General features: G+C 39.8%; 1 protein-coding gene across 1 annotated transcript in view; it reads right to left on the bottom strand.

The window, feature by feature from the left end:
* The window catches only part of LOC109080050 (adhesion G protein-coupled receptor L3-like), a 288,219-nt gene that overhangs the window by 119,235 nt on the left and 150,150 nt on the right, over nt 1-18,834 (bottom strand). Inside the window, exon 5 of the mRNA XM_042726857.1 lies at nt 944-958. Coding sequence (XP_042582791.1) covers nt 944-958 — 15 coding nt within the window. The remainder of the gene's footprint in view (nt 1-943; nt 959-18,834) is intronic.

Here is an 18,834-nt window from a genome sequence, read left to right as displayed (position 1 = left end):
ATAGCTAAATAAATATATTTTAAAAATGTATTTCTTATTTCTATTCAGCTATGTGAATTAGAGTGTTTGTTTGTTTTATTGCAATTACTGTCACTGTCAAGTGTTTAGCTCATTTGCATGTGATTTCACATTTCATGCTGTCTGCCTAATTAAGATTTTTTTTTTTTTGCACGCCTGATAAATGTGTGTATAGTTTTATACTGTTATAAATGAAATGCATTATAATTGCATTAAATGCAATTTAAATGCATTTATTTTGTTTGGTGTGTGTGTGTGTGTGTGTGTGTGTGTGTGGTGTGTGTGTGTGTGGCTTTTATTTGTGGAGTTTTGTGTCTTTTAGTCCATCTCTGCTGGTAATCTATAATGCATGCATTTATTTATTATTTGCCTGAATGAATGAATGAATGAATGAATGAATGAATGAATGAATGAATGCATTTATTTTATGTTATTTTACATTTTAAAGGTGCATATGTTTTCAAATTTGTTTTGTTTTTTTGTTGTTGTTTTTTTTTACAACTTAAAACAATAATAAATGATATCTTCAAGGAGATTTATACACCTTTAAAATTACACTCATCTTCATCCAATAAAATGCTTTTTAAACTGAAATTGTCACGAGTTTTTTCTGTGTTTTGAGCAGCACAGGAGAAGAGCACTATAACACTCATGAACAGAAATGAAGCTGAAGAACACGAGAAAAACATGAGCCCACCACAACACCATCTCCACCAGATACAGAACATTTCCTCTGATCAAATATAATATGAACAGACACACAGAGCATCACTGGAGCGGCGGTGTTAAACTTCACAAAGCCTGTGTCAAAATAACTTCTCAGGCATGAATAAATGTATGATGGTTTACTTGAGAAAATGTTTAAACATGTTGGCAGAAAGCCGACACAGAGACACTTTACGGGGTGAAAGAAACACGTCTTTACCTTTCTGTTCCACCTCTATTTTAGGCATGGAGGAGAAAAACAGAGACAGAGAGAGAAAATCAGTGCAATGAAATAAAGGTTCAACCTGAGGAACAACAAGCATCTGCTCTTGTGTCACAATGAAGTCAAGTGCAAACTGTGTGATTTCTGCCCGTCCTTTCTGATCGACGTCTGTCAGACTGTGTGATGAACGTCTCGGCTCAGAGCATGGTCCAACCAACATCGGGTTTACTCAAACTCAAGCGAGCAGATTCACAAAATGTGTCTAAGATGACAAAACTCACACACTGTGCACCTGACTTAATACGGAGAGGTAAAACATGTTTGTGTAGCAGCAAAACTTCCAGCAGAGACCTGTGGACAAAAAAAATAACACAAAATATAATGTATGTGTGTGCTTCGTGTGTGTGTGTGTGTGTGAGAGAGAGTGAGTGAGAGAGAGAGAAATTGAAAAATTGAGAGAGAAAAAATAAAACTAGTTGAAGCAGTAAATGATTAAGACAGCTGTGAGATATAGCAGGGAATACAGCAATGGACAGACATTAAATCAAACAGCGAGACACATAATTGACACGTCACATCATTTATCAAACAAATCTGTTTATGAATAACATTCATACGTAATTTGTTTGTGGTGTGGGGGGGGTACATAACTACAGTTTTGAGGACAAACAATTGTTTATAAGTTAGCAAGAGCTTTAAAAAAAACTCACTTTGGGGATGTCTTCATTTGCAAAAATGAAATAAAATAAAATAAAATAAAAATTTAAATGCTTATACAGATCATTTTATATTATACGACTGTTTAATTAACAATTATTTTAGCACATGCACACACTTTCTTGAGCAGCAAACCAGCATATAAGACTGATTTCTGAAGGATCATGTGACACTGAAGACTGGAGTAATGATGCTGAAAATACAGCTGCGCATCACAGGAATTAAATTACATTTTACTATATATTTACATAGAAAACATCTATTTGTGATTATAATAATATTTTACAATATTATGGAGAAGGAAAAGCTTAGTGACTCCAAACTTTAAGCAGTAGAGTGTGTTACACACACACACACACACACACACACACACTAAACGTGCAAGTCTGCATGATCTCTTTTCTCTTATCTTTTATTTGGACAGAAACAGGATTAAAGCAGTATAGCGTCCAAACAGAACAAATCACCTCTCAACAAAACCTTATGAGCTGTATGCATTTCAAATAAATGTATGTTTATATCTAACTGACCAGTGGCACAACCCTAAAAATGAGCTTTGCCACCCCAAAGCAGAGTGTGGGAATAGCTGCACTATTAGTAGAGAGACACTGCACAGACAGGCAGGACTAATTCACACGCAGTCACGCTCTCACAAATGCATTCAAAAATAAATGTCATTTTACTGTGCTTCTCTATCTGTATCTGATTTAATAACTGATAAAATAAAATTTACTGTTATTTCATCCTTCCAAGCAAAATTTGCGCTTCAAAAAGCTGCAATGACAGATTTAACTTTAAATGCTGATAACCTTCAAATCATTTAATGCACATTTACTTATAAGTAAAAAATATATATATATTATTATTATTATTATTATTATTATTATTATTATTATTATTATTCATTCATTCATTTTGGTCTTATCAGATCTGCTCAAGGGCTCTACATGTTTTACTTTTATCCAGAGAAAATTGCATTTCATTTGACATACAGGCCTACATTTCTTCGATCGAACCCATGATTCTGATGAGCTACATTTTACAAATTTCATTAATAAAAGGTTATAATTAATCAAAATATTATTTGTTAAAAATAAACAAAGAAGGTTTTTGTTGTTGTTTGGAATATTAAATGAGCTCAAAATATTATTATCAAGTAAGTTGCTACATAAATCACTCACCCTTCGACGTTACTTTCATAGACACAGTTAATGCTTTAAAATGAGGACTGCTCACATTTAGCAGAAAATCAAAACTCTTTATACTTCAGAACAAAGCTGATGAACTTTGACAAAGTATATTTTTTATAATGTTATAATAGTGATTTTCTAATGTCTAATAAATCCAACAGCATACAATGTGAAAATAACTATATTAGGGAGTGGAAGCAGCAAATGAATCAATGATCCTCTGCAGCCATCTACTGGTCATAGTGGTAATATCATCTCATTTTCATTTTATAAGTGTTTGTTTTCATCCAGGCAGCAGAGACCTTCCACTTAAGTATGCCACATTTTCCATGAATTACCTACGTGAATGAATGAATGAATGAATGAATGAATGAAATATATAAATACATTTGCAGATCTTCTTTAATGTGAATTTTACATATCATGTTCCCATTTTGTGTAAATATATACAAAAATATGCATTATTTTGAGAAAAACAAACAAACAAACAAAAACATAAATCTGTGGTATGGAAAATTGGGAGGGGGGGGGTTGCCTTTTTGTCTCTTTTTTTACCTCTGAATTACTGGGTTAGTTGTTAGGGAATAGAATATATGGGGGAGTGCCAAACACTGATGTGGGACGTCAGAAGAGCCCTAAAACTCAAAGGTCACCAAAGCGGTGTTGCCAAGGATACCATTCTGCTGCCATGGATACCAACTGGGGTTCACCATCCAAAGGAAATCATGCAATTGTGAGACGATGGCCATTTCCACACACACAAAGACACACTCACAAACACACACACACACACACACACACACACACACACACACACACACACACACACTCACGCTTGCTCACACACACTCACAGTCTCCACTCTCACATTCACACTCTCAACACTCACACTCTTACACTCATTCTCACACACTCACGCTCTCCACTCACACACACTCACACTCTCACATTCACCACTCTCACACACACTCACTCTCTCACACTCTCTCTCTCCTCACACACACACACACACCTCTCTCTCACTCTCTCAAACTCTCAAAAGACTTCACTCTCACAACACACACTCACTCACTCACTCAACTCTCTCACAATCACTCTCACACACTCACTCTCAAACTAGCACTCTCACACACTCATTCTCTCACATTCACGCTCTCACAAACACTCACACTCTCATTCACTCACACTCTTACACTCTCACTCTCACACACTCATTCTCTCAAACGCTCACACACACACTCTCATACACTCCACTCTCAAACTCACACTCTCACACAATCATTCTCACACACTCACGCTCTCACACTCACATACACTCTCACACACTCACGTGCTCACATTCATATTCTCACACACACTCAAACGCTCTCACACACTCACTCACACTCTCATTTCACTCACACTCTTACACTCTCACACAAATCACTCACTCTCTCACACTCTCACTCAGTCTCACTATCTCGCTCTCTCTCGAATCACACACACACACTCACACACTCTCTCTCTCACTCACACACTCTCTCTCTCAAATTCTCACCACACTCACTCTCAAACTCACACTCTCGCACACACGCATTCTCACACACTCACGCTCTCACACTCACAGACACTCTCACACCACACTCACTCTCAAACTCACACTCTCACACACTCATTCTCACACACTCACGCTCTCACACTCACACGAGTAACTCTCACACACACTCACGCTCTCACACTCACTCACACTCTCATTCACTCACACTCTTACACTCTTACACACTCACTCACTCTCTCAATCTCTCACACTCTAACACTCACTCTCTTCACACACTCTCTCTCTCACACAACACACTCTCAAACACTCACTCTCTCAAACTCTCACACACTCACTCTCACAACACACACTCACTCTCTCTCCACACTCTTACACGCACACCATTCGCACACACTCTCACACTCTCATTGCATCCAAAATAAGTTTTTGTTGTACATTATATATGTACGTGTACTGTGTATATTTATTATGTACATGTAAATATACACACATACAGTATAGTTATTTGAAAATATTACACACGTTTATACATTTATATATTCATATTCTTATATATTTATAATATATATAACTATATTTAATATATAAAACAGAACATATTTTTCTTAAATGGTATATTTCTTAAAAAATATATATAAGAAATATACATATAAAGACAAAAAAGAAGTGCACTTCAGCATACTTTTAAAAAGAGTACTTATTAAACAATATACTTTACATTCATTTCACTTATTTTATGTTTTCAAACACTTAAATGCATGTGTAACTACAATAAATGAAAATTATTAGTTTAAAGGGATATTAAATGTAATTAGCTGAACTTTAGATTGTTTGTTTTTTTAATACATCTTTAATTGTCATTTCTAATAATAACATTGTTGGTGTAGAAAATCACAATAAAAAAAGACCTATTAAATAAAAACTAAAATATACCTATTATTTAGTATGATTATTAATTAGCATCATCATTAGCATAAGGCAGTATCTACATGACAATTAAGCACAGTTTCCCATCAAGTAAAAGATAGATTTCCACAAGGTGTTAGATTGACAGTGTTATTTTTAAAACAATACTTTTTTATTTAGCATATTGAGCGCTGAAATATTCTCCTCTCCCACCCGCCTGTCAAAACAGGCTCTTCTCATCACCCACATCAATCCCAGACGGATAAAATCAAGATCCCCAAATATCCCTGTTTCTTGTGAAATATATCATATTATGGAAATAAAATTGTGACATGGCATTTCACACTGATTTTGAGCCAGTGCTAAACGGCTGATTAGTGAAGTGTTTAGTCTCCTGATTACAGTGAAACGCTTCGTTAAGAAACAGGAAAACAGACACATTAACGGCTGTTTTCTGTTTGTCAGATGAAGTCCAAACCAGCAGCAGCAGGTTTTAAGTGACATTAAAGCGTTTTTCGCTGTTTGACCTCTGAGGAGCTGTGGCCACTGAATTATGAAAGAATGGAAATGTGTGTGTAGCTGATAAGAGTAAACATATTAGAGCATGTCAACACAGCTGATTTAACAACTACAGGCTGCAGGTCTCTCTCTCTCTCCTCTCGTCTCTCTCTCAACACACACAACACACACACACACACTCAAGTGTCCAGGTGTCTTCCAGCTACCTCACTTTTTACCATGACGACGCATCAATCAGCAAGAAATCCACACTACAAATACTGTGTTAATACATGGCAATCATATCTGAATCACCAGAGAGAGAGAGACGGAGAGAGGACCATGACCGCTGTCAAAAACATGACCAGGATACAGTTCAGCCCAACATCAAACCAAATAAAGTCAAATCCAAGAAATGAAGTCATTACATCGTTTAAAGCAAATAAAGATTTATTTATTTATTTATTTATTATTTATTTATTTAACACTTGATTGCTTAATTACAATTAAATGAAAAAAAGTTTTTATTTTAAAAGTTGTATAGTTTAAATTTATATTAAATCAAATTAGCTAAACTTTGGAGTGATTTTTTTTTCTGGCATCTCTGGATCTTTATACGTAATTTCAGAAATTAACATTGTTGGGTGGAAATCACAATACAATATTTAATAAAAATAATAATAATAATATAATAATAAATAATAATAATACTAATAATAATATAATAATAATAATAATAATAATAATAATTTTTATTATTAAACATTATATAATACTGACTGTTTATTATTATTATTATTATTATTATTATTATTATTAATATTGTTATAATTATAATTACTACTATTATTATTATTTGCATTACAACATTATAATCATGACAATAAAATACATTTCTTCCCAACTAAATAAATTATTATTATCATCATCATCATCATCATCATCATCATCATCAAAAAAATAATAAACTGCTTAAGTCATTTTATTCAGACAAGTAAGTTAATTTTTTTCCCAAGTAAATAAATAAATATTATTATTATCATTATTATTACAAACTATTGTAATGTGTGGTATATTTTAATTTGTAAAGTTTGTGAGTGGTTTAAAAGTAAATAAAAACAATGGAATTAAAAAAAAATCTGCAAATTGTAATAAAAATGACATGCATAAAACTAAAAAGCAAACAAAAATAAACAAAAACACTTAAAAAACCAAAACATTGAAACAGATTGTGATACACAGTATGGAGGTTTTTTTTTAAGCTTTATTCCTGATTTTTTTCATTTCTGTAGTTCAAAAGATGAAAAAAAAAAAAAAAAAAAAAATTGATGCTGACAACAACAAGGTCATGGTTTATTTCCAGCCACACAAATTGAAAAAGCAGCTTGAGTGGCCGTATACATTGCTTCAGGAAAAGCGTCTGCCTGACGCAAAAAGTCATGTGTTTTATTCTTATTTTGGCCTGAAACGTGACCCTGGCATCTGTAAGATTCAACCCTAAGACATGCGAGGCCTGACAGCACTTAAAAATCTCCAAATGAATGGCTGTAGTGCCGGCGGTGATTGTGTTTGATTGCTGCAGTGCATCTAGAGGGTGTGTGAGTGCGCGTGTTAAAGGGAAATTAAGTGCTTTGGGACTGTGATTTCCACCCAACTGCAGAATCAACAATTAACGCTTGACACGGGCTCTTTACAAAGTCAAACACACAAACACAGAATATATAGAATCACTGAAGCGCATGCTAGTATTAGCAGGAACACACTATTGGAACGTTTCTTAATTTTAAATTAAAATGTATTAGTTCAAGTTTATATTAGCATCAATTAGCTGAACTTTAGAGTAATTTTTTGACCCACTTAAGTACCGATGAATGTACCGACATGCATTAATTATAAACTAAAATATACTTTAATGTAATTTCTATTGAAACATGTAGAGGTATGTTATGTAATTAAACAAGTTATATTAATTTTAAATGTAATACTGAATACACACATCTAGAGTTAAATTACAATCAAGTGGATGTGCTTTAGTATGTTAGTCAACACAAACTTCTCAACCACAGTTTCCAGCTGAAATATGAGTCCATAATACATCCTCCAGTAAAAAAATAAAAAAAAATAAAAGTCCATCTCCTGCTGTCTGTCACATCACAATCACAGATATGTTTAGAGCTATTTGATCTGTGTAAGATTTATCTCCTGATTCAAACCAGACCACTTTTTCACTGGATGAAGCGTTATTATGGACTCACATTTTAGTTAAAAACATCTTAATGATGGATTTATTTCAGCTTTTCACTTCTCCAGATGTTAATTGATGGACTGGGAGTGCTGTGGATTACTTGTGGATCATTGTGATGTTTTTATCAGCTGTTTGGACTCCATTCTGACGGCACCCATTCAACTGCAGAGCATCCATTGCAGAGGACACTGATGCAATACTACATTTCTCCAAATTCTGATGAAGAAACAAAACTCATCTATATCTTTGATGGAGTGAGGGTGAGAACATTTTCAGCATATTTTCATTTTTGGGTGAAATATTGCTTTAAAAACATTATTTTGCGTACAGTTTGCTGGACAGCTAAATGAACAAGCTAAAGTCTGAGCTAAAGAGAGTGAGTTCAGTTGTCATAAAACATAACCGGTCAATCTCACTCTTCACACTTGATCAAAATGATACAGAAAGAGCAATCGGGTGTATGAAATCCCCTCAAACACACACACACACACACACACACACACACGTTAGCAGGTGGTGTGTAACAGCAGGTGTGAGTGAGAGTTGTTGCTGGATGAATAATCTTTCTGAATCAAAACTGAAATCCCTCTGAAAATGGCCTGGTAACGAGACTAACGAGGTTACAGTCGCTACAGCAGTGATCTGATGTAAAACACTAATAAACTGGTTACTGCGCCTCACTCGAGCTGCGTCGAGCGAAAACAGTTCCTCTTCAGGAACTCGAGCTGCGTCGAACGCTTTGGGGAACACGTCTAGCGTGAGCGACTCTGAATATCGTGTGTAATCAGTCCAATGAAAGAGCGTGACGTCACGGCCGGGGTGACGTAAGCGACCAGGAAGCTATAAAAGCACATGCCGCGCAGCTGGCATCAGCTTCGCGTCTTCAGCAAGCGCTCTGTGTGTGAATGTCCTCAGTTTGTCTTGTGAGTCTTATTTACTGTTGTCTGTCCAGTAGCTCCAAGTCCATGTCTAAGAGCAAGGCGAAAACAAAGCATACTAGAGGCGAAATCCGGATCGGTTTTCAGGCTGTGTGTCCCTCCCTGCCCGCGCTACATAACGAGCCGGGATACACACAGTCTGTGCGTGGTCTGCCTGGGATCGAAGCACGCTGAGTCGGCTCTCGAGGGGGCCGACTGTCAGCATTGTGAGAGGATGTCGGTGCGGCTGCTTCGGTCCCGGAGGGCTCTCTTGGAGGAGGGAGCCTTCGCCAGCGTTCCCAACACGGTGCCGGCCCCGCTTCTGCGAGGCAGAACGGCAGCTGCACTCGTGGGGTTCGCAAGTGGATCTGACAGAGGGAATGGAGACGGGCGAGTCCCTATCTCCTTCCACTTCTGCCAGATCCGGCGCCCAATCTCTGGAGTCGGAAGCACGCTCTGCGGTTCCTTCCACCCAGGGAGAGGGATCGACAACTCCGCCTCTCTTCCTCCGAGGAGGTTGATGTGGAGTCTGTCGACAGGGATTCGCACACCCCATTCGCCGAGGTATGAGGAGCTCTTGGAGGTGGTGGTTGACTCGTGCGGTGGCCAAGTTGAGTCTTGAGTGGCCCGCGGAGGAAAAAAACAACTGAACCGCAGAAAAGCAAGCTAGATGAACGCTTTCTGCGTGCGAGTCAGCCACCTCCTTGCCGGGGCCTTCCATTTTTTCCCGATCTACACGAAGAGATCGCCTAGATCGTGGAAGCGGCCATTCTCAGCCCGCCTGTACATCCCCTCTTCAGATTACTACGGCGATGTAGTGGGGATGGCAGAGCGCGGCTAACAGAGCGATGCCCCTCGGGTGGAACAGAGGCTCGCGAGCTATCTGTCCCCCGGTACTGCATAGTCTCTGAAGGCCCTGGCATTGCCCTCCAAGCCGCTCAGAGCAACGTCGGCTCTGGTGTGGCAAAGGGTATGTGGCAGCGGGGTCAGGCTGGTGCGTGTCTGCACACCCATGGCGGTGTTTACAGACATACCAGGCCGACCTGCTGAAGGAGCTTTTGACGAGGGAGAGGAGGAGATCAAGTCCCATGACATTACAGAACTTAGAAGGGACCCGCTGATCTCTCCCTCCGCGCCACCAAGGAGGACCGCCCGAGCGATTTTTTATGGCTGACCCTGTCCGAAATGAAAGAGCGGGACAGGGTCTGCCTTATGGACGCCCCCCCCAGATCCAGCCTTCTGCCTGTTCGGGCGACGCAGTCAAAACTGTCATCGACAGGTTTCAGGAGGCTCGCAAACAGGCGGCGGCGTTCCATAAATTCCTCCCTCGTCACTCCCTCGGGGCATCTGGGCGGGAGATGCCCCATCCGCACCCTAGCCCTCACACCGAGAGGCTCAAAAAACAGACTCTCGGTCGGCGAGGTCTTCGAGGCCCAAACAAGATTTAAGGGCGGTTATCGATGCCAAGAAGGCCTCGGCCAGAAGCCCCTGCGCCAAAGAGCCAGAGGCTTCAGAGGGCAGCCTCTGCTGGGGTTAGAGCGGTGCACACCGCGCAGTACACGGTGGCCCGTCTCGCCTCAGCACCTCATGGGGGCCGGTCTGCCAACCCTGCCAGTGTTCCAGGGCGCAGCAGTCCCCAGCGAGCATCCACTCTCAGTATCTTCCACCGTGGCGCGCGTAAGTGGGGCTGAGACGCTCGCCGCCCCTGCGGGTGCCTCTTACACCAGAGGTCAGTCTCGAGAGACTGATTCCCTTAGTAGTAGAACATATTTGCCAGCGTGGAAAACTACTGCCAAATGTATCTCATGTGGGTCTCCTGCACAGCTCGTACAAACGTAGGTAAAAAGGCTACCGTATTCAGTTCGGCTCTGCACCGCCGATGTTCAATGGGGTTACTCCAACGATAGTCGGCCCCGAGCAGGGTCTGGTTATGGAACAAGAAGTGAAAGCCCTATTAGAGAAGGAGGCCACCGAGGTGGTCCCTCCTCAAGACAGGGAATCCGGATTTTACAGCCGGTATTTCATAGTTCCAAAGAAGGATTGGGGGGGTTGAGTCCAATCATAGACCTGCGGGTCTTAAATCGATCAGTTATGAGACTGAAGTTCAAAATGCTCACGATCAAGCATGTTGTAGCTCAGATCAGGTCCGAGGACTGGTTTGTCACTATAGATCTCAAAGATGCATACTTCCACATATCCTCCTTCCACAACACCAGGAAGTTTCTGAGGTTCGCTTTCGGGGGGCGAAGCTTACCAATATTGAGTACTTCCCTTTGGCCTTGCACTCTCCCCCCGCACGTTCACGAAATGTGTAGATGCGGCTCTGGTCCCCCTGCGCATGCAGGGCAATCCGCATCTCAAACTATATCGACGATTGGTTGATTTTAGCTCAGTCAGAGCAGGTTGCGGCTCGGCATCGAGATGTCATTCTCGCACATATGGGGGAGCTGGGTTTGAGACTGAACGCCAAGAAGAGTGTACTTTTATCCAGTTCAGAGAAACCACCTATCTAGGCGTAGTATGGGATTCGACCGCGATGCTGGCACGATTGTCCCCTGCTCGTATCGAGTCGATCCTCATCTCAGTCGAGAGAGTCAAAGAAGGCCAGTCACTCACTGTCAAACAATTTCAGAGATTGTTGGGGCCTGATGGCAGCTGCGTCCAACGTGATACCTTTTGGCCTGCTGTACATGAGACCCCTACAGTGGTGGCTCAAGACCAAGGGATTTTCCCCGAGGGGCAATCCACTTTGAACTATCAAGGTCACGTGGCGCTGCCTCCGTGCCTTTGACATGTGGAAGAAACCTTGGTTCTTGAATCAGGGCCCGGCGCTGGGAGCTCCTGGTCGCCGTGTAACACTAGCGACGGATGCTTCCCTCACTGGCTGGGGTGTGGTCATGAGTGGCCACCCTGCCCGCGGTCTGTGGAGCGGTCGCCATCTGACATGGCATAGCATGGCATAGCAGTTGTCTAGAAATGCTAGCAGTTTATCGTGCACTGAAGCACTTCCTCCCAGACCTAAGGGATCACCATGTGTTGGTGCGCACCGACAAACACATCGGTGGTCTCTTACATCAACCACCAGGGAGGTCTGCGTTCGCGCCCCTTGTACAAGCTGGCGCACCAGATCCTTGTGTGGTCCCAGGACAAAACTCCTCTCACTCAGAGCAGTATATATTCCTGGGAAACTGAATGTGGGAGCACACATACTGTCGAGACAGGGTCCGAGGCCCGGGGAATGGATGCTTCACCCCGAGGGGTGGTGGAGCAGATATGGAGAGTTTTTGGCAGAGCTCAAGTAGACCTCTTTGCAACTCAGGAGACAGCACACATGTCCCCTTTGGTTTTCTCTAGTTCCATCCAGCTCCCCTGGGACTGGACGCTATGGTACAGACCTGGCCGAGGCTTCGTCTGTACGGCATTTCCCCCTATTGCTCTGCTCCCGGGAGTTCTGGCGCGAGTACGCCGGGACGGGGTCCGTTCTATTGTTAGTAGCCCCGTTCTGGCCGGGCCGAGTTGGATGGTTCGCAGATTTGGTGTCGCTCCTCGACGGCTCTCTCCTTGGGAGATACCGATCAGGGCAGACCTACTCTCAACAGCGCATGGGCACAGATTAGTTCACCCTCGCACCGGGAGCTGTGGAAAAGCTGTGGGTGTGGCACCTGAGGGGCGCAGTCGAGTGCATAGCATTCGGTCTCTCAACCGAGGTTGTTGAAACCCTCCTCCAATCCAGAGGCTCCTCTCAACGAGGAAACTGTACGCCCTGAGGTGGAAAACTCTTCACCTCATGGTGCAGAGACCGCCAGCTAGACCCAGTAAACTGCCCAGTTGGTACAGTTCTGGAGTTCCTACAGGCCAGGCTCTCTGCAGGGTTGACCCACTCCACGCTGAAGGTCTACGTGGCGGGCCATGCGGCCTACCACGCCCTTCTCGATGGTCAGTCTTTGGGAAGACACCCCGTAGTTACCTGCAGTCCGCAGAGCCCTAAACCTCAAACACCCACCACTATCCCCCATTCCACTTGGTACTTGTTTTAGATGTCACAGTGCAGCGTTGTGCAGACCTCCATTTGAGCCTATTCAGGATATCTCAGACAGACATCTGACGCTTAAAACCGCCTTTCTGTTGGCCATTACCTCTCTGAGGAGAGTAGGAGACTTGCAGGCCCTCTCAGTGGCCCCTACTTATCTGGACTTTGCACCTGGCATGACCAAAGCGTTCATATACCCTCGAGCGGGATATGCTTCCTAAGGTCCCCTCTGTCACACCACAACCTGTAGTGCTGCAGGCTTTCTGTCCTCCTCCCTTTCGGGAGCCCGACCAAGGAGAAGCTAAATTGTATGTGTCCAGTTCGAGCACTGGACGCATACGTCCACAGAGCTGCCCTGTGGAGGAGAAAAACAGACCAATTGCTTGTATGCTTGATGGTCCCCCCAAGAGGGGTTCTCCTGCTTCTAAGCAGTCTATTAGTCGTTGGATAGTCGAGGGCTATCAACGCCACCTATGAGTCCTCTGGTCGTCCCCCGCTGTTGGGAGCCAAGGCTCACTCCACACGGGGTATGGCGGCCTCCAAGACAGCTCGAGTTCCTGAAGAGGAACGTCTCTAGGTTACGTATGTAACCCTAGTTCCTCGAGGGAACGAGACGCTGCGTCTCGGAGGCCATTTACCCCCCGGCACCCCTGCCGGCGCTTGCTGGTACTCGAAGCTGATGCCAGCTGCGTGGCATGTGCTTTTATAGCTTCCTGGTCACTTACGTCACCCCGCCCGTGACGTCATGCTCTTTCATTGGACTGATTACACACGATATTTAGAGTCGCTCACGCTAGACGCGTTCCCCAAAGTGTTCGACGCAGCGTCTCGTTCCCTCGAGGAACTAGGGTTACATACGTAACCTAGAGACGTTTTCCTCTTCTTTCCTACAAATGATCAGTGCTTAATGTCATTCATCTTTTTAACCAAAAGAGTTCAAATTAAATATCGTCATTTAGTTTCTTATGATTGTATATTATATTATATTATATTAGATATATATTATAATATAATATACACATTATATTATATTATATTATATTATATTGCATTGCATATCACATATTGTATTGTATTGTCTTGTATTGTATTGTATTGCATTGTATATTATATTATTTTATATTGTATTATATTATATTCATTGTATTGTATTGTACTTATGATTGTATATTATATTATATTATAGTAAATATTAAAATACAGTAAATTAAAAATGTCATAAAATTGTGCAATTAAGCTGTCAGTAGTGACGAGGTACTTACTATGAGGTTACAAGGTAGGGTTTTTTTCTTACAATATCTTGAGTAAGAGACTTAAATAGTTGAGCTTGATGAATGCGGTCAAAACTAAAATTTAAAATTATAATTCAAAATGGAAGAAAATAGAATTAGATTGTTTACTTGTCTTATTGAACTGAAAGAGTCTACATACTCCTCTGAGCATCATAACATGAGAATGTAAAATGTTGGGAGCTCAGCAAAATCGTATATTTTTTGTAATTAAAACAATTATGATGATTATCACTGATATAATTGATTATTTCAGTAAATGTAAAATATTATAAACTAGTTGTTGTGTTTTAATTGTTTTATGCAGTCAAACACTTTCTTTGAGGTTCTCAAAGACCAAAAGGACAATTTTATGGAACGATGAATACATATCTAATATTTCTCACACAAACAGCAACAAAACCAGGATCTGAGTTTGTAATGCATTACAATAACTGGACAGCACAGTGCTGGATTGTGGTTATGAAGGGAGTTTGTTCTGGCCACATTTCCTCTTCAAGGTCAGAAATCTGACAAGCAGATGAAACATGGGACTCATTAGGCCCTCGATGATTTAATTACTGACCTAAAAACAACCCAAATTAATAAACCCAAAAGGCTATGGTTTCAGTCTCTGTATATCCATTATCTGATACTGATATTGTCTGCGTCCTCTGTGGATGCTTGGATGGAAAAGCTTTGAGAAGAGCCAAGCCGTTTGGAAAGGAGATGGAGATGATTTCGGCGAGCTGCAATCTGTTTTCCAATGCAGCAGCAGCGTTCTTCAGCGCTGATTATCTTCTGTGATTTTTGGGGTAAACGCCCAGTGGACGCTTCTTTGGATGCTCTGATCTCTGCAGATCTCCCTGAAGCTCTTGCGGGTCGCAGGAGGACCGATGAACACACCGGTGTCTGTAATCACTGGTGTATGATAAACACCTGATGGTGTCGAGATACTGCCAACACCCATTAACTGTTCAGCATCAGGATAATTAACAAGTGCTGATTGGAGCTGCATGAGAGCAGAGGGTCGCCGAAGGCCAACATGAGCAAACCACTGGATTCACTGCTCGGATTTTTATTTTTTTTAAGATATTTAGTATATACAGTAAAATTCCATTAAATTAAATGAATGCGAATAGCTTAACACATTTAGGGTTTTCACTGATTTCAGTTAACATTTTGTATATTTTATTTTAATTCAAATTTAATTTATACTAGCTTAATAAACTATATTTACGTTTTTGTATATTTCATTGATTTCAGTTAACATTTTGTGTATATATATATATATATATATATATATATATATATGTTAACATTTATTTTAAATATTTTTACTAGCTAAAATATTTTTTTTATAAAGTTTTTGTATATTTTATTTATTTCAGTTAACATTTATTTTATTTAACTAACTTAAATAATATATGTTTTATTTAAGATTTTATTTCAGTTAACATGTTGTATTTAACATATTTCTACTAGCTAAGTAATATAACACAGGTTTTGTATATTGTATTTATTTCAGTTAACATTTGTATATTTATTTGATTTCAGTTAACAATTATGTTATTTCAAGTAATGTTTTTATTTATTTATTTGTTTGTTTGTTTTTTAATGGTTTTAGTTTTAGTGAACCATAATAACACTGAATCACAAGCTCTGATTGGATGCCAGTGTTGTGTTGCCCCGGTAACCCTGCGACAGGTAAACGAGCGCAGATTGAGCACAGGTGTTGTTTGTTAAAGCGGATGATGGCGAATCATTTGGCGAGACGACAGAACATTACACGTGAACAGCACAGAGCGAGATCAGCTTATGCACACAAGATTGATTACAGACAAAGACGCAGGTGCAAAAAACTCTGCCAGAACAATCAGCTCTCCTTCTCCATACCGCCGTTCTCTCTGTTCAGACCAAATGAGCCCAATGCATGCTGGGACGCCTCTCCTCATCCCGCTCCTGCTGAAACCACATTATTGGAATCTGGATTTAAGGCAGCAGTAATTAAGCGCTAATGAAATATCTGTGCTACACCTGAACAGACCAGCAGCTGGATATCTGCAGCATCTGACCCTCGTTCACCGACGAAAAGCTTCTGCTCTCAGATTTAAATGACACCAAACAAACTGACACACAGAAAAGGGCATTGCTAAGCAGTTACTAGAATGATCCAAGATTGATCTTTGGTTTTTGTAATTTTGGTTTAGATTTGTTTAGTTTATTTGTTTACAGGGGCAACACACATTAATAAACATTACTGTAAATGTGCCAGAATTTGCCAAAGAGGCTATTTTTCATCTGTACACCCATGACAGAATGTCAAAAAGTCACTGTAAAAACAAAACAGATCATCTTTTATTACAACCAACAAAGAAGAGATTAAAAAGTTGAATGCTTAAAAAATACAAATACTTGATTGCACATAAATAAATAAATAAATAAATAAATACATATGCAATGTGGGTAAATGTGCTAGGATGTTTTAGAAGGGAAAATATGAAAAATATGAATTAGGGAGAATCATTAAATTATGAATAATTTATTGCTATTATGTGCATAGTATGTTTAATAAATAAAAAAGTAACTGTAGTCTGAAATGTAATATAAACTAATTACAAGTACATATTTTTTTGGAATCTGATTATATAATCCAGATTACTTGATTAACTAGTTACATGTAACAAAATTATGGAATTTCATTACAGAATAAATGTGTAATTAAATTACAGATACTTATTAAAATGTTAATGATTACGAAAGGGGTTACATATCAATATTAAATTCATTTATTTCCCATACTGCAGTGACTGCTCTAAAATATGAGACACCAGTGTTTCAGGAGTTTAGGACATACATGCTTATTCCATAACTGTTTTATTTCCTATTTGGGCTTGTGTATAGCTTTATTTTTATTTTTTAAATTAACTGTTTTTCCAAGACATAGATTCCACTGTTTTCCGTCATAACTGTGCAAAGATTTGATTTCAAAAACACTATCATAGCTATTAAACTATTTCTTGTTATGATTTGAAATCTGTATTTAACCTCAGAATGATCTCGAAGTAAAATGAAGTGTTACAGTCTGTTTTTTTTTTTTTGGTGGCTGTGCTTTAAAATTAAATTAGAATCTTAATTCAAATGTAGAAGGATTTAGAAAGTCTTACAGTAATCAGTGTTGTGAATGAAGAGGTATCATATCGATCACAAGTGCAGTGTGGAGTACCTCAAGGCTCAGTACTAGGGCCGTTACTTTTCACTTTTTTTTTAGCTTTACATGTTACCCTTGGGAGATATCATCAGAAAACACGGTGTTAGCTTTCACTGTTATGCTGTGCGGTTATCTTTGCGGCCTGGTGAAACATACCAATTTGAAAAACTGAATGCATAGTCGATATTAAAAACTGGTTGACAAGTAATTTCTTACTGCTAAATTCTGGAAAAAACAAACAAAACAGAGGCGTTTATTATTGGACCTAAAACCTCCGCATGTAATAACCTAGAACACTGTCCAAGACTCGATGGCTGCTCTCTAAATTCTTCGTCATCAGGTAGGAACCTAGGTGTGCTATTTGATAGCAATCTTTTCTTTGAAAGCCACATTTCTATCATTTGTAAAACTGCATTTTTCCATCTCAGAAATATATCTAAATTGCGACCTATGCTCTCAATGTCAATTGAGATTCATTATAAATACATTGATTATTAAAACTACAAAAGCAGTTCAATCAAGAGCAGATATCTTTTCTTTTTTTTGTTAGACTAACATTGAGTTAGACAGCCTATATATTAAGTTCTACTGTACTGCATGGATATAATATAATGCAACACATCAGATGTTTTCCCAACAGTTCCCCAAATATTAATTTAAGACATAACAGACTATGTTTGCGTGAATAGCATACTTAAAGGGGTGGTTGACTGTTTTTTTTTTTTTTTTTCAAGCCTTGATTGTGTTTATGGGGTGCAGTCTAACATGTGTTCATGCTTAATTTAAAAAAAAAAAATCATTATTTTTCACATAATTTACCTTTATTCCACACCGATCTGTCCCTTCTCTGACAAACGTCTCGATTATTTCCTATTATTATGAAGCCCCTCCCTCCGGTTGTATTGTAAACAATGACGTCCTCTATATTGCTTATCAATTTGAGCCTGATTGAGACGCAGAGAATATTAATGAAGACGATAGCGCAGGACCTGTGCAAGTCTGTGTATACACTACAGTATGTGTATACTTATCAGAATCGCACACTGGCGGAGCAGAGAAAAGGTACTCTTCTCAGAAAATGTACAAATAAAGATATTTAGATATTTTTGTGTAAACATGAAAGTCAACCAAAAGCTTGTAGCTCAAAATTAGACTGTGCACATCCTGACTCATTTTACCAGCACGGGTCACATATAAAATTTAACCAGAAACAACAGAGGAGTGTGTGTATTGATTATCTGGAAGACAGTTAGATGATGGCGTGTGTGTGTGTGTGTGTGTGTGTGTGTGTGTGTGTGTGTGTGTGTGTGTGTGTGTGTGTGTGTGTGTGTGTGTGTCTGTGTGTGTGTGTGTGTGTGTGTGTGTGTTT

The sequence above is a fragment of the Cyprinus carpio genome, chromosome B7, assembly GCF_018340385.1.
Source record: "Cyprinus carpio isolate SPL01 chromosome B7, ASM1834038v1, whole genome shotgun sequence".
NCBI lineage: Eukaryota > Metazoa > Chordata > Actinopteri > Cypriniformes > Cyprinidae > Cyprinus > Cyprinus carpio.
The sequence above is the reverse complement of the archived record's forward strand: the minus strand, read 5'-3'. Positions and strand labels throughout refer to the sequence as shown.